The sequence below is a fragment of the Pelophylax lessonae genome (assembly GCF_965119305.1).
Source record: "Pelophylax lessonae genome assembly, chromosome: 10".
NCBI classification, from domain to species: domain Eukaryota; kingdom Metazoa; phylum Chordata; class Amphibia; order Anura; family Ranidae; genus Pelophylax; species Pelophylax lessonae.
Genome location: NC_138777.1, coordinates 174,399,261 through 174,415,884, shown reverse-complemented (window position 1 = coordinate 174,415,884; position 16,624 = coordinate 174,399,261). Strand labels below are relative to the sequence as shown.

The 16,624-nt window shown below is 42.8% G+C and overlaps 1 protein-coding gene across 1 annotated transcript; it reads left to right on the top strand.

Annotated features, from left to right (window-relative positions):
• Window positions 1-4,480: 4,480 nt before the first annotated feature.
• Window positions 4,481-16,421, top strand: LOC309565037 (uncharacterized protein). The gene is made up of 4 exons (XM_082269774.1): window positions 4,481-4,628; window positions 5,499-6,193; window positions 14,258-14,566; window positions 16,111-16,421. The coding sequence occupies exons 2-4, from the start codon at window positions 5,503-5,505 to the stop codon at window positions 16,374-16,376; spliced, it is 1,266 nt and encodes a 421-aa protein (XP_082125900.1). The 5' UTR covers window positions 4,481-4,628; window positions 5,499-5,502; the 3' UTR covers window positions 16,377-16,421.
• Window positions 16,422-16,624: the final 203 nt, after the last annotated feature.

The window sequence follows — 16,624 nt, the reverse complement described above, 5'->3', positions numbered from 1 at the left end:
GGCACTGTCCTTCTCTAGCTCTGCCGGGTCTGCCCCCTTCTCACAAGTTCTATGAGTGTCCTCCTCTTCTCTAGCCACAGCTACTCTCACCGTGGATAGGCTCAGGCAGGGGGAGGTAGCGGCAGTGGCGGGAACATTCTGGGCGGGCCATGGGCAGGGCACAGGCGGAGGCGGTCAGGCGGGGGAGGAGGAGATGATGATGAGACTCAGAGACTGACTGATGAGAGTGTCCGGCGACGAGACCAAGGCGCACGCCGCGCATGCACAGTCAGATTGTCTCGCTGCAGCCATCGTTTTAACTGGCACTTTTTTCCTGCTACGGCATTTACGGGCAGGAGAAAAGTGCCCCGATTTTACGGGCTATCCGTGAATATACGGACGGTTGGCAAAACTGAACACACCATGTAAACATTCACAGTGCAGGTGAAAAAAGTATGTGAACCCCTAGATTAATGGCATCTCCAAGAGCTAATTGGAGTGAGATGTCAGCCAACTGGAGTCCAATCAATTAGTTACAGCTGACCTGCCCTATAAAAAACACACACCAGTTCTGGGTTTGCTTTTCATAAGAAGCATTGTCTGATGTGAAGGATGCCTCGCACAAAAGAGCTCTCAGAAGACCTACGATTAAGAATTGTTGACTTGCATAAAGCTGGAAAGGGTTATAAAAGTATCTCCAAAAGCCTTGCTGTTCATCAGTCCAAGGTAAGACAAATTGTCTATGAATGGAGAAAGTTCAGCACTGCTGCTACTTTCCCTAGGAGTGGCCGTCCTGTAAAGACACAGCGCAGACTGCTCAATGAGGTGAAGAAGAATCCTAGAGCGTCAGCTAAAGACTTACAAAAGTCACTGGCAAATGCTAACATCCCTGTTAGCGAATCTACAATATGTAAAACACTAAACAAGAATGGATTTCATGGGAAAATATCACAGAGGAAGCCACTGCTGTCAAAACAAAACACTGCTGCACGCTTTCAGTTTGCACAAGAGCACCTGGATGTTCCACAGCAGTACTGGCAAAATATTCTGTGGACAGATGAAACCAAAGTTCAGTTGTTTGGAAGAAACACACAACACTATGTGTGGCAAAAAAGAAGCACAGTACACCAACATCAAAACCTCATCCCAACTGTGAAGTATGGTGGTGGGGGAATCATGGTTTGGGGCTGCTTTGCTGCTTCAGGGCCTGGACAGATTGCTATCATCGAAGGAAAAATGAATCCCCAAGTTTATCAAGACATTTTGCAGGAGAACTTAAGGCCATCTGTCTACCAGCTGAAGCTCAACAGAAGATGGGTGTTGCAACAGGACAATGACCCAAAGCATAGAAGTAAATCAACAACAGAATGGCTTAAACAGAAGAAAAAACGCCTACTCAAGTGGCCCAGTCACAGAGTCCTGACCTCAACCCGATTGAGATGCTGTGGCATGACCTCAAGAAAGCGATTCCAACCAGACATCCCACGAATATTGCTGAACTGAAACAGTTCTGTAAAGAGGAATGGTCAAGAATTACTCCTGACCGTTGTGCACGTCTGATCTGCAACTACAGGAAACGTTTGGTTGAAGTTATTGCTGCAAAAGGAGGTTCAACCAGTTATTAAATCCAAGGGTTCACATACTTTTTCCACCTGCACTGCGAATGTTTACATGATGTGTTCAATAAAAACATGGCAACATTTCATTCTTTGTGTGTTATTAGTTAAAGCAGACTGTGATTGTCTATTGTTGTGACTTAGATGATGATCAGATCACATTTTATGACCAATTTGTGCAGAAATCCATATCATTCCAAAGGGTTCACATATTTTTTCTTGCAGCTGTACCTGCAGGGGTAGCCAAGTCCCATCCACCTTCTCCCAGGGCCCCACCTACACCAGAATATATAAGGTCCAACCAGGGTGCCTTCTGGGCTTATCTGGGGTACCTTGGCCAAATGCAAATAAAATTGCCTCACATTTCCCAAAATTGACAACAAGCCGACAGGTGGTACTCACCTGCATTTTGTTGCACAAAGCCACAGGTTTTGTGTAATAAACAGATTTTGCCTGTTTATTGACTACATTTCTGCCTGCCGCCTGGACCAAGCCTTTGCCTGTTTGCTGATCACATCTCTGCCTACTGCCTTGAATGACCTATCTGCATGTCACACTGACTATGTTCATGCAATACACCAGTCCTGGCCGTCCCTTGCAGACAAGTGCACTTCGGAAAACACAGGAACTCTTTTATTCAGCCTCCTGTACTTCTTGGACAGTGAACATGGTAGTTCTGGGGGCAGGCATGTTCCAGTAGGCTAGGCTGCTTTGGCTTGGTAGGGGGACTGCTAAAGGTGTCACTACACCAAGCTATGTTGCTTGACCACTCATACAGAGACAATCATTGCGACACAATGTTTTTGATACAATGTTGGTTAATTTTTGCAATACACAAGATACAATGTCTGATAGATAACCAGTCCAAACACTGAAAAAATCTCACATATGTGGTATCGCCATACTTGGGAGGAGCAGCAGAATGTGTTTTGGACTTTAATTCTATTTATGCCAATGCTGTTTGTGAGAAATATCCTATTAAATTGACATCTTAGTGTACAAAAGTAATTTTAATTTTCTTTACGCATTTTCCCAAAAATTGCGGCAGAAAAAGGAAATCTTCAAAAGATTCTTTATGCCTCTTAGAAAATACCTTGGAGTGTCTGTTTTAAAAAAACATGTTAATTTTGTGGATGTTTCTACTGTTCTGGCACTCCAGGGCCTTCAAACAGGTGATACGTAGTAATGAAATTATATGCCCAATTTATGCCCAGTGAAAGCTTGAAGGTATTCCTTGGATTTTAGGCATCTCTATGCGGCTAGACTGCAAAAAGTCTTACAAATGTGGTATCTCCACACTCGGGAAGAGTAGCAGAATGTTTTTTGAGGTATAAATCTAAGTATACATACACCTATAATTATTTAGATGTCAGCGCACACCCTTAAAGTGGTTGTGAACCCACTTTTTTTGACATTTACCTATAGGTAAGCCTATATTAAGGCTTACCTATAGGTGCTATAAATATCTCCTAAACATGCACCGTTTAGGAGATATTTACCGTGTATGCAGCCGATGACGTCATCAGCACATGCGCTCTGAAGATACGGCCACCCGTGCCGTTCCTTCAGAGCCCAGTGCCATGAACGGCGGCTTCCGCGCATATGCGCAGTGATGTGATCGTGCCTGCGGCCAATCAGATGGCCGGAGGACGCGAACAAGGAAGCAGGGCGGCCGGACATGTCAGCCGCCCTGTTGCTGAGCGGTCGGCACTGCGAGGGCTTCATTTTAAGGTAAGTATTTCATAATGAGCTAATATGCGATGCATACTAGCTCATTATGCCTTTGTCTTTACAGGTTTTTTTTTCTCTTTTTCTCCTTTTTTTTTTAGGGTTTACTTCCACTTTAAGGATCGCTACAATTGCTGATCGCTAAGACTACAATTGTTCTATGTAAATCTTAGTATGCCCATGCTGTGTATGAGAAAAATTATTAATATATATTAATTGGCAGCTGTGTGCAAAACAATATGCATTTTCATGTTTTTTCTTCACTTTTCAAAAACTTGTGTTTTAAAGTATAGCGAAAAAGCAGTACTAATAACCCGTACACAATCGTATATGCGTTCATGGGTGCAAAAAATATAATTACAATAACTACATACTTTTTATATAGCTGACATGTTTAAAGAAAAAAAAAATCTTGCATATGTAGAATTGTTTTCTAAAATGTCTGCATATATAGAATTGAAATTATTATTTTGTAAGAAGAAAATATCTGTCATTTAGATGTATTATATACATGCGTGATTAAAAACAGCTAACTACATTTTTTTAAAAAACTGTATAATCTTGCTATGTCCTGCATAGTGAAATGCTATTTTAATGCCAAATATGTGTTTTTTTTGCAGTGTGTGGATCCATTCATGTGCAGAAGATGCTTCATTTATCAGAACAATCCCCTTGAGAAAGAAGAAATCTGCTGAAATCAGCAAATGGCGTGCTATCCGCTCTGCAAATTTCTATTTGCTTTGATTCATCTGAATGAGCACTTGTACATCCAGTACAATGCGTTATCCACAATTTTTCCTATTAAACGAAAGTTAAAAAAATTGATAGAAATCAGAGTAATAATTGTAATACTTTTTAGGTTAATCATGCATTAATGCTTAAAATAATTCTATATACAATAAAAAAAAAAAAAATCTCTTTTGTAACTTAACAAACGTCTGTTTCCTCTGTCAGTCTGTGTCTCAAACAGTATTCATCTCCTCTTTGTCAGACATAGTATTATCTTGTAATCAGCACAATGTGTAAGGTAGTAATTAGCTTGGGCTGGTTTGTCTGTTTGGATAATGTGGGCGAATTTTGATTGGCTGATGGTGATGTCATCCTGTAAGGAAGGGAGGGTGCTTGCAGTCGTCATTCAGTGTCACCCTCTGCACACACTAGACACACACACACATATACACACACGCCAACAGGCTCAAACACAAAGGACATGCACAAGCACTGACACTGAGGAGTCAGTCATGCACAAATGAGGCCAACTATTAAGGAATCCATATTAACTGAGGAGGGGAACAGCTGACAAAGGTACAATTGTTTGGAATTATATGCAATCACTAATGTATCATTTTTTTTAAATTCTTGCATGTTTTTACATTACAAAAAAAGAAATAAGTATAATACAGAAAGTATCATTTTAAATATATATATACATTTATTGTGCATGCTAATCTTTTTTAATTCTAAGCAAACGCTATTTTTAAATACTCTTATTGCTGAGCATGCATTAAAAATTCCTCTAATCCTAAGTAGTGACTATTATCCCGATGTTCAATGATCATAGATTACAGTTGATGCACTGCATCCTAGCGGTACAATTACATACTGTGATACTTGTGGGGATATGCATGCCTATGCAAATTATACAAGTCATTACAATATTAAATGCAACATTTTTGTTACATCAGTTTTGGATAGCAGGCTTTTTTTTTTTGTACTGTGGCGTATTTGGTGAATATGGCCTGTACATTGTGTTTTGCAAGGCAGCAGTGTCGTAGAATCCCTGCAGTATGTGAAGGTGATCTCTGCGTATTAGATGGAGCTCACGTTTGAAAGAGGCAGCCACTGCAGAACCACAAACAGCAAACAGGCAGCACAGCAAATCAAATGTAAAGCAGAGGAAATGAAGACAAGATGCATAAATCCACACTTTTTTGCTCAAACAATAAGGAATGCAATGTGTGTAATAAAGACCCAGTGTATTGTTACTTATAATAAGTGAATTAACTTTAAAATGAACAGTAGCTATGTACTGTATTGTTTGTCAGTCTTTGCAAGGCAACCCAAAAGACATTATTAAAATGAGTCATATTATTTTAGACTCTTAATGGAAAATGATGTAGTTTAGACTCCTGTATTACATGGTTATTAATTGGTAATTCCTATTTTTCTTTACAGCATTATGCCCCCTGTTCCTCTAGAAGATCGTTCTGCTCCCCTGCCTCGTCCCCGCTCCCTTCCTTTGCGGGTTGCACCTCATACGCGTATGGCTCCTGAAGTCAGAGGCTTGCAGCCTGCCCACCGGGCACCATCACATGCTGACCTCACTTTACCTGGACCTCTTCCACAGCTTCAACCCCCCCGCTGGCCACGGGAATCCTGTTCTCGTCGGAGGGGTTCTCCTCCATCACCATCTACACGCTCCCCTTCATGCTTCCGTTGGGCACTTCACCCTTTAAAATGTGGGTGCAAAGGCTGCTGGCGCCTGCTACGTCCTCCAAGAAAATCTGTGGGTTCCTCCTGTAGCTGTGACCCTATCGTGACTTTTGATCCACAATTTATGGGGAGCTCAAGGGTGAGCTATGATGAGGATGATGATTACAGCGTACGTGCTATTTGGCCAGATGAGTTGGCTCGAAAAATTATGTCACGGACAAGGGGTGGAATGCTTGGGGGATCACCCCTGCTACTGGACCCCAGAGGTTTAGAGGGTTTGGAGGTAGATGAACCAGCACGTCCCAGTTCTCCTCCTCCACCATCAACACCACCACCACCTTTGTCTCCAATTGAAGGGACAAACCGGAGGATTCAGAGTCTGTACCTTCTTCTTGAGCCATTAACGGACAAAGAGAGTTCAGGGGGAACAGGCAGAGGTGAGTGTCAGGAATTAAAATGAAAATGTGCAATGTTTTTTTTAAAAAACAAAGGAGAGCAAATTATTTCATAGGAAATGCACTGTGTGGCAAATAATATACATCCTGACATTAAACTTTTCCTTATATCTTGCATATAAGATTCACTGACCATTTGTACCCAACTTTGAAATAGTCTCAGATAACAAAAGCTGTAACAGTTTAATAATAGACCACAATGAAAGGATTACATGGTCCATCAAAATTTTTGAAAAATAGAGAGCTTTATTATACCTTTTTATATGGCTAATTGGGTAGGATAAAGTACCAAGCAGTTAAGCATTTGTATTTTTCATAAAGACTATATGGAAAACATAACCTGCTAGTGGACATTAAGGACAACATTTGCAAAACACTTGACCGTATTGTGCCTAACGAAGACGCTTGTGTAATGCCAGTTTGAAATTTTAATCTGTTAAATTAAGAACAGTTATTACAGTTACTGCAATCATACAAGATGAAGGTGACAAAAAAAAGAAAAACAAGTGAAGATGCAGGGACAAAAAAGTAAAACCTATTTAAGACCATCAAAATAAGAATGTACCAATCAGACTAATGGCCAAATATTTGGATATACAATTTTGTAAGAATTATTCTATAAATGATAGCGAATTTCTCTACTGATAAAGTTGTACTTTTACAAAAAACACAGGAATTAGTGACAAAATTAAATCAGTGGAATTTCTAGGTACCACCTGCGCATGTGTATTGCATGTTCAACTTTGGTCAACATTCTCAAAAAGTTCTCATAGCTAAGAGTGATGGAGCATAAAAGACCCTGACAACATTTTTTAATCACTGAAATATAAACGGATCCTTCATAGAATGAAAAGTTGGCTTACGACAGGGCAGGTAAAAGTCCCAAACAAGAGGCACGTGTTAAAGGCACCATAATTGAGATACAGGGATGGCCCAATGTACTCAGTGAATGTGACTATGCTAGTTCTAGATGCAACATACGGTGGCAATGAACTGTACTAATAGCAACAAGACAGGTCATCAAAAACAAACATGTAAACAGGAAGGCAGCCGATATGCACGTGACTGTGATTTATAAGAGAAACATGTTTGCTCTGTGACACACAGACTCAAATATGCAGCTAGTTCTGAATTGTCTGTATGGCGGCACTTGCAGAGAAAATGAATGTGTCCCTGAGGAGTGAGGTCAGACAGATTCCTATTATAATAGCATTTTTCCTGTTGTAAATGAGTTAGAAGCACCCTTGAACATGGACTATAGATGTCATAGCTAAATACATAACCATGCATCTAAAAGCATACACAGCACATGTCTGAAAGTTGTGCATTGGTCTTAGGTGCTTCGGGACCATGCATTTAGACATTTTTTTCAGTGCAAAGATAAAACATGAATTTTTAATGTAATCTCCTATGCCATATCCCTACACTTAATACTATACCTCTTACAAATAATAAAACCAAAACCATAAACTAACAAACTTATCACTTAATTTATCCTAATCCTCTAAAATAATATATAAAAAATCCTCTAAAATAATATATATAAAATAATAAACACTTCCTTAACACTTAACCTTAACCTCCATCCCAACCTTAAAGCGGAGTTCCAGCCTCAAAAATTTATTTTCGATAAAAATACACCCCAGGACAGTCAGGGCTAGTGCATTTCAGCAGTGATAGCCTCTGAACTTTAACCGGGTTCACTTACCTTTTAGAAGAAATACTTACCTTGAAAATGTCTTATCCAGCGCTGCCATCTCAGGTGTGGGCAGCTGAAGCCAGATCGTCCTCTTCGGTGACATCGGGAGTCCCAGAACGCCCTGCACCGGCCCTGCTTGTCACTTCTGGTGCAGGCACGTCATCCATGCCCAGAAGCTGTTTAGCAGAGAAAGACGCGCCTGCCCCGGAAGTGACGAGCAGGGCTGGTGCAGGCGCATTGACACATGGGAGCGATGACGTTCAGCTCCCAGGAGTCAATGCCAGCAGGAAGAGATGGCACGGGCTGCGATGCAGAGGGAGGAAGTGGAAGGAAGGTAAGTATATTTTCTTCAAAAACAAGGTAAGTAAAGCAAATAAAAATTGTGATTATACAATTCTTTTTCAGGTTACTTAGAGCAAGCGGATGTCAAATTTTCATTTTGAGGCTGGAACTCCACTTTAACCACTTAAGCCCCGGAGGATTTGGCTGCTAAACGACCAGAGGGTATTTTGCGATTCGGCACTGCGTGACTTTAACGGACAATTGCGCGGTCGTGCGACGCTGTACCTAAACGAATTTGGCGTCCTTTTTTTCCCACAAACAGAGCTTTCTTTTGGCGGTATTTGATCACCTGTGCGATTTTTTGATCACGCGCTATAAACAAAAAAAGAGCGTAAATTTTGCAAAAATAGCAATATTTTTCCCTTTTTTTTATATGAAATTCCCCCAAAAAAAATGTAAAAATCAAAATTTTTTAATATTTTCGGCCAATTTGTTTTATGCTACCTATGTTTGGTAAAAAAAAATCGCAAAAAGCGTATTTTGATTGGTTTGCGCAAAAGTTATTGCGTTTACTAACAAAGGGAAAGATTTTTGTCACTTTTGTTGTTTTTTTTTTTAACGCGTAATGGCGGCGATCTGCGATTTTTTTTGCGGTACTGCGACATTGTGGCGGACAGATCGGACCCTTGACTGACATTTTTGACACTTTTGGGGTTACCAGTGACATTTCTACAGTAATCAGTGCTATATATATGCACTGTTACTGTAAAAATACACTGGTAGTGAAGGGGTTAACTTTATTTGAGAGGGAGGGGCTGTGTGTGTCCCTAGGGGCGTGATTCTAACTGTGATTGGCTGTGGCTTCAACTGTATGCAGAGTGATCAATGGATCTACATAGTAGATCCATGTGATCATCTCTCATACAGAGAGGAGAATGACAGGCAGCTTGTTTACACAAGCTGCCTGACTTTCTCCCTCTCCCCCGCCGATCGCAGAGTGGCCGGCGGCGATCGGGTCCGCCGGTCACACGCGCGGGGGGGTCCGTGACCACGCGGGAGCGCGCCTCCGGCGGCGCGCGCTCGCTCCCTAAACCCTCACAGGCGAGCGACGTAGACCTACGTCACTTTGCCTGTGAGGGGCTGACCGCCGCCGTAGATAGTCGTGCGGCGGTCGGCAAGTGGTTAACCACTTCCCGACCGCCCTATTACAGATTGACGGCGGGAATGTGGTTGTATTATCCTGACCGGACGTCATATGACGGCGGCAGGATAATACAGCTCTGGGCGCCCCCCCGGGGGCGCGCAGAGCGGCGATCGGTGATGCGAGGTGTCAGCCTGACACCCTGCATCTCTGATCTCGGTAAAGAGCCTCTGACGGAGGCTCTTTACCATGTGATCAGCCGTGTCCAATCACGGCTGGTCACATAGTAAACAGGAACAGCCGTTGATCGACTTTCCTTAGTTCGTGCCTGACAGGCACGAGTAAAGGAGCGCCGATCGGCGGCTCCCCTGACAGGGGAGGGGGGGGGTCGGCACTGGTAATCAGATCATTGATTACCAGTGCAGACCCTCGGGGGGGGGATGCCACTAGAACCACCAGGGATGCCCACTATGACCCCAGGGATGCCCACTATGACCCCAGGGATGCCCACTATGGCCACCAGGGATGGCAATCAGGGCTCAAGGAGCCCCCATTGCCCTCCCCATCAGTGCTGCCCGCCAGTGCCCTCCCTATCAGTGCTGCCCACAAGTGCCCATAATTGCCAGATTTCAGTGTCGCCCACAAGTGCCCATTATTGCCCACCAGTGCCGCCTATCAGTGCCCATTAGTGCCCATCAGTGCCGCCCGTCAGTGCCCATCAGTGCCGCCCATCAGTGCCGCCTATCAGTGCCCATTAGTGCCCACAAGTGCCACCTATCAGTGCCCATCAGTGCCAACTATCAGTGCCCATCAATGCCGCCTATCAGTGCCCACCAATGCTGCATATCTGTGCTACCTATCAGTGCCTATCAGTGCCACCCCATCAGTGCCTCTTCATCAGTGCCTGTCAGTGCAGTCTCATCAGTGCAGGAAAAAACGTATTTATTTACAAAATTGTATAACAAACAAAAAAACTTTTTTTTTTCAAACTTTTCAGTCTTCTTTTTTTATTTGTTTAGCAAAAAGGAAAAAACCCAGAGGTGATCAAATACCACCAAAAGAAAGCTCTATTTATGGGGGGAAAATGACATAAATTTGGTGTAGGTACAGTGTTGCATGACCGCGCATTTGTCTTTCAAAATGCAACAGCGCTAAAAGGGGAAAATTGGCCTGGGCAGGAAGGGAGGAAAGTGCCCTGTATTAAAGTGGTTAACATCCTAATCTCTCATTCTAAAGCCTAGTACACACTGTTAGTTTATTTTTCATTCAACTCAGCAGGCTGAGCGAAAAAAACTGACAGCACAGGTCAGAGCCGCAGTATGTACAATCTGATGTTAGTACAGCGATGCTCTGCTATTGTGTTCCGACAGGGGGATGCCCCCTCCAGAACACTCGGGTCAGCACACTCAACTATTGGCTGAGATCGCTGATCGGGAGACGGTTGGCAGACTCTTTTTGTGTAGTGACCCTTAGACCACCCTCTGTCCGACCAGCTGCAGTACACACGGGCCAGTCGGCCTATGCGTACAGGGCTTTAGACATAGAAATACGGAAGAGTGATGGCAGAAAGAAGACTTATGTGGTCCGAGTCTGCCCCATTTTTTTTACTTTTTTTGTCTTGCGTATAGATCTATAATTTTCCCAAGTATGCTTGAATCTAATCGCCGTTGACTGACTCACTACCTTTCCTGTAAGCCTATTCCAAGCATCAACTATTCTTTCATCAAAATAATACTTTCTAGGGTTAGTTTTGAACTTTTTTCCTTCTAGTTTATGGTCCTGTCCCTGTGTTGTTGACCTTAGTCTTAGGTAAGATCAAGACTAAAGATAGGTCTATATTTTACCATTTTAGTGTTGAACATAGTGGTGAATTGTTATAAAGCCTACTGTTTTTTTGCTTTTTTTGCCATCTGTGTCCCCGCAGGAACATTTTTCTGTATTTTCTGCCCCAGAGACAGAGCAGAGGAGATCTCTTCAAAGAGAGGGGATTTCCATTCTTGGACAGAGGTCACCACAATGTGTGTTTCCATTTGAAGTTATACCCTCCTGTTTTTGGGACAACTTAAAAATGTTGGATTTACCATCAGTTTCTGTACAGGAGAAAGTGGTCACCAGGACCAATAGTGAGGTTAAAAAAATTAAAGAAGGGAAACAGACAGCAATGAAACCTGACAGAGATTCTCACCCTTCCCCATTCTATCCAAAAATAGTTTTGGGTTTACATTAGTTAACCCCTTAAGGAACCTGTGTAGAGAGCTGAGAGAAATGTGGGAGCTGTCATTTGCTGACCTCTTCTTCTGAGAATGCTAGTTGCCTGGCTGTCACGTGTCAATAATTCTGTAGTCACTGGCATGTACCAGTATGCAAATCAGGGCTTCTGAATTCACTTTAACTTCACTGGATGCATGTATGTTTCAGGTCACTGACTGAAAAAGTAATTATAAGAGAAATATGGCTAAAGCAGGCTAAATCCCACTGTTGACTGACATCACAGAGTCACTCCAGGCTCTGGAAGGATCCCAACATTCATGTCAGGATCCTACCAGATGCCTGACCGGCAGCTGGCTCAGGTTCGCAACATGCCAGAGCCTGACACTCCTTCCCCTCTCCATTGACCGCTGGAGGGGCAGAACAGAGAGCAGTGACTGACAGTCACTGCTCTCTGCTCAGAGCAGACAAAGAACTGAGCAATCATCAGTCATGTGATCACTCAGTTCTCGGGTTTAGAGCTACTGGGGGACAGCTGCATCACACTGAAGCCACAGCAAGGAGGTAAGTATGTATATTTATTTTCTTTGTTTTTCCACACTTCTCCTTTAACCACTTTCATACTGCGCCATAATAAAATGACGGCAGCAGGAAGTGTTTGTTGATCCGGGCGGCTGTCATATGACGTCCGCCCGCTCTCGCCGCTACTGTGCGCCACCGAGGGCATGCAGCGCAGGCGATTAGGGATGAGGCTCGTCCCTCGGACATAGCCCATTCCTGATCTAGGTAAACAGCCAATGAAATTGGCTGTTTACCACGTGATTGGCTGTGTCAATCACAGCCAATCACATGAGCGGCTCCAGCGCGAGCCACTCGTTCTCTCCTCAATGCGCGCCCCGGGGGGCACGCAGCGCGGCGATCGGGCCACGAGGCTCGTCCCTCGGACAGATCTAGGTAAAGAGCCAATGAAATTGGCTTTTTACCACGTGACCGGCTGTTAATCACAACCGGTCACAGAATGTCAACAGAGAACACGGTAACTAGCTGTTCACTGATCCTGTGTGAGGAGGAGATTGTGGTAGCAGCTAGTTACCGATTACAGTGCACCCCAAAACACACTGATTGCCCCCCCCCCAATAAAGAGGACCTGTCACTAGCCCATCAAAGTACCTGTCACTAGCCCATCAAAGTACCTGAGTACCTGTCACCAGCCCATCAGAGTACCCGAGTACCTGTCAACAGCCCATCAGGTACTCTGATGACAGGTACTCGGGTACTCTGATGGGCTGGTGACAGGTACTCAGGTACTTTGATGGGCTAGTGACGAGTAAAAAAAAATATATATATATATTTCTTCATTTTTCCAAGAATTGTGGGAAAGAATTACAACTTCAAAAAACTCACCATGCCTCTTACTAAATACCCTGGAATGTCTACTTTCCAAAAAGGGGTCATTTGGGGGGTATTTGTACCGTCCTGACATTTCAGGGCCTCAAGAAATGAGATAGGCCGTCAGTACATCAGGTGTGATCAATTTTCAATGATTGGCACCATAGCTTGTAGACCCTATACCTTCACACAGACTAAATAATACCCACTAATTTGGGTTATTTTTACCAAAGATATGTAGAAGTATAAATTTTGGCCCAAATTTATGAAAAAAATTACTTATTTGCAAAATTTTATAATAGAAACTAAAACAAAATGTGTTTTTTTCAAAATGTTCGCTCTTTTTTCACTTATCGCAAAAAAATAAAAAAAACTAGTGGTGATTAAATACTACTAAAAGAAAGCTCTATTTGTGTGAAAAAAAAATAAAAAAAATTTGATTGGGTACAGCGTTGTATGACTGAGTAATTATCATTCAAAGTGTGAGAGTGCTGAAAGCTGAAAATTGGTCTGGGCAGGAAGGGGGTGTAACTGTTCTGTACGGAAGTGGTTAAGTCAGAGTAACCACGCAATCTTTACATCACAGTCAGCTACCATTTTCAGCAATTGCAGCTTCCATACTCCTCTCGGTAAAGGTTTTCTTTGATCTCAAAAATTAAATTGTCACTGGAAATATTAAATGATACTTAACTTTCACCTGAATACTTACCTAATGTTCACTTTACCCCATGCCATTTTTTTACCACATTCTGCAAAAAGACATTTTGGTGCCTAAATTGCAGCACAGCAAACTCCTGCTCTGCCTGGTAACATGCATCCCAAAAAGAAAGAACAATTTTGTAATGTGCAATGGTCCTTAAATGAAGATATAATTGTTTCCCCTAAACACAAGACTAGTTATGCTGTGAGGATGCTAAAGTTAGTTGAATCAACCATTATAATTTCTCATTCCCGGTATGATTTCTCATTTCTCTACATTTAAAAACAGTTTTTATACAAGAGAACCTAATGAAGTCCATAAATACATGTGTAATAAAAACTCAACAGCTTGAGAAACGTATTTGAGGATTTGATGGATTTTCAAGGTCACTTGTAAGAAATATTTTTATACTATTAGCTGTTTCAGTCTAGCTAATGAAAATTTTTTATCTAGATCGCTAGAAATAATCTTAGGAAACCAAGCATGCATAAGACACAATTATATCCTCATACTGTTTGATAATTGTCTCAAATAAATTAGTATCTTCAACTGCAAATGATAAATTGCTTTGCACCTGTTGCATTCAATGTACAATATATGTATAACACAGATTTTTTTTTTTTCTAGCTTTGAATGATGCCCCGGCTGATGATTGTGTTCTGCCAATGGAGGTGTCTCCTCTTGTGCCACTATCTCCTGACCTTGAGAAAGCTGAGCTTAGCCTCATCTTGCCTTTTTTGTTCCTGGGGAATGAGAAGGATGCCCAAGACCTAGCCTGCATGATTACCCTAAATATAGGGCATGTGTTGAACGTCACAACTCATCTGCCATTGTACCATGCTGACTCTGGGGCCTTGAGGTACAAGAGACTACCAGCTACTGATAACAGCAAGCAGGACCTGCGTCAATACTTTGAGGAAGCCTTTGAATTTATTGGTAAGTAAAATGCCCTAAGAAAAAATGTTAGCAAATTTCTTATCGGTCATTGAGGGATGAAAATTTTACATTGTAGAACCGTAGAGTGCAAAATCTGGTGCAGCTGTGCATGGAAGCCAATGAGTTTCTAACTTTAGCTTGCTCATTTAAGCGCTAACAGAAAAATCTGGAAGCTGATTGCTTTGCAGAGCTGTACCCGATTTTGCACTCTTCAGTTTTAGTAAGTCAACACCCTTCTTCTTTCTCTTTATATACTATTTATATACTATATATACATTTCCCAAAAGATACACTATGTTGTCAGAGGTATTGGCACACCTGCCTTTACACGCACATGAACTTTAATGGCATCCCAGTCTTAGTCCATAGGGTTCAATATTGAGTTGGCCCACCTTTGCAGATATACCAGCTTCAACTCTTCTGGGAAGGCTGTCCACAAGGTTTAGGAGTGTGTCTTGGTATACTGCTGCCTTAAGGCTACGTTTACATGTTAGCGTAGCGGACCCAGAAATCATTGCAAATCGCGGGACGCATGTGTGTTGCCGCTGATTTGCAATGGCACCCCAAACGCTGTGCGATGTTGCCACGATTTCCGCCTGCCGAATCGCGGTAACATCGCGCAAACAAAATCGCAGGTCGCATGACACCCCAAAGAAGCTCTTGTACCTTTTTTGAGCGTCATGCGACCTGCGATTTTGTTTGCGCGATGTTAACGCGGATGAGGAAATTGCGGCAACATCGCACAGTGTTTGGGGTGCCATTGCAAATCAATGGCAACGCACAGGCGCCCCGCGTTTTGCAATGATTTCCGGATCGCGGGCAGAACCGCGGTGATGCTGCCGCGGTCCGCTATGCTAACATGTGAACGTAGCCTAAGAGTTCCCTTCACTGGAACTAAGGGGCCCAGCCCAACCCCTGAAAAACAACCCCACACCATCATCCCCCCTTCACCAAATTATTTGGACCAGTGCACAAAGGAGCATACAAAGGAGATACTCCCAACAGAAACACGTCTAAAGGGATGCAGACCCAGCAGATTTCCTCATTAGTGCTCTGCAGGCGCCACAGCTGATTGATAATTATAAAACCACTCCCTTTAGACCCACATAGCACAGGGGCACTGAGGAACAAACAGGGATTCCTTTAGAATAACAAAAGGTAGGAATCTGCAACTAAGTTTGTTAGAATCCTTGTAATGTACATAGATCCCCCAGAGGGGAATGTTTTTCTTCTCAACAAAAGTGGAGTTACACTTTAAGCTGTTTCACCTGTGATAGAATTTGTATTTCCTGTTATGTCTGTCTGTTCAGTCCTAAGATTTACTGTGCACACATCACTGTTAATTTGGCGACCTGAATTTTCTTTGCTGCAGGTTAACCAACAAAGCTAGGTTACTGTCCTTTTCCTAGCCTATGACTGGACAGTATAGGAACAGCGACAGACTAATGACGTCATCTCTCTGCTCTCTCTCCCTGTCAGCTTTTTCAGCACATGAGAATGCATTCTATAGATGTTTCTCAATCATCTCTTCTTATCTCTTGTAGAAGAGGCTCAGCAGGAAGGCAAAGGAGTGCTGATCCACTGCCAGGCTGGGGTCTCTCGATCTGCGACTGTGGTCATCGCCTACTTAATGAAGCACACTCTGATGACTGTGGGAGATGCATACAAGTTTGTCAAGGGGAAGCGCCCAATTATATCTCCTAACCTAAATTTTATGGGGCAGCTTTTGGAATTTGAATCTGATCTGAATGCTGGAATTACCCCAAGAATTTTGGTCCCCAGGCTACGTGGTGTTGAGAGTGATGTGTGATGAACAGAAAAGAAGAAAGGAGAGACTTCGGTGTGGAATGGGGGGGGGGGGGGGGAGAATGGAGAGGAACAAAAATGAGTCATGATTAAACATGTAGCAAAATCTACAAAAAAGCAACATATCACTGACAGCCTGCAGCCCAATTAGAAAAGCAAGAGTCAGATCCCAGTGGACGCACAGTCTCGGTGTCTGCAGAAAATCCATCTTTACACCCCAGCAGTCTTGAAGCCCATTCACAGTAAAATACT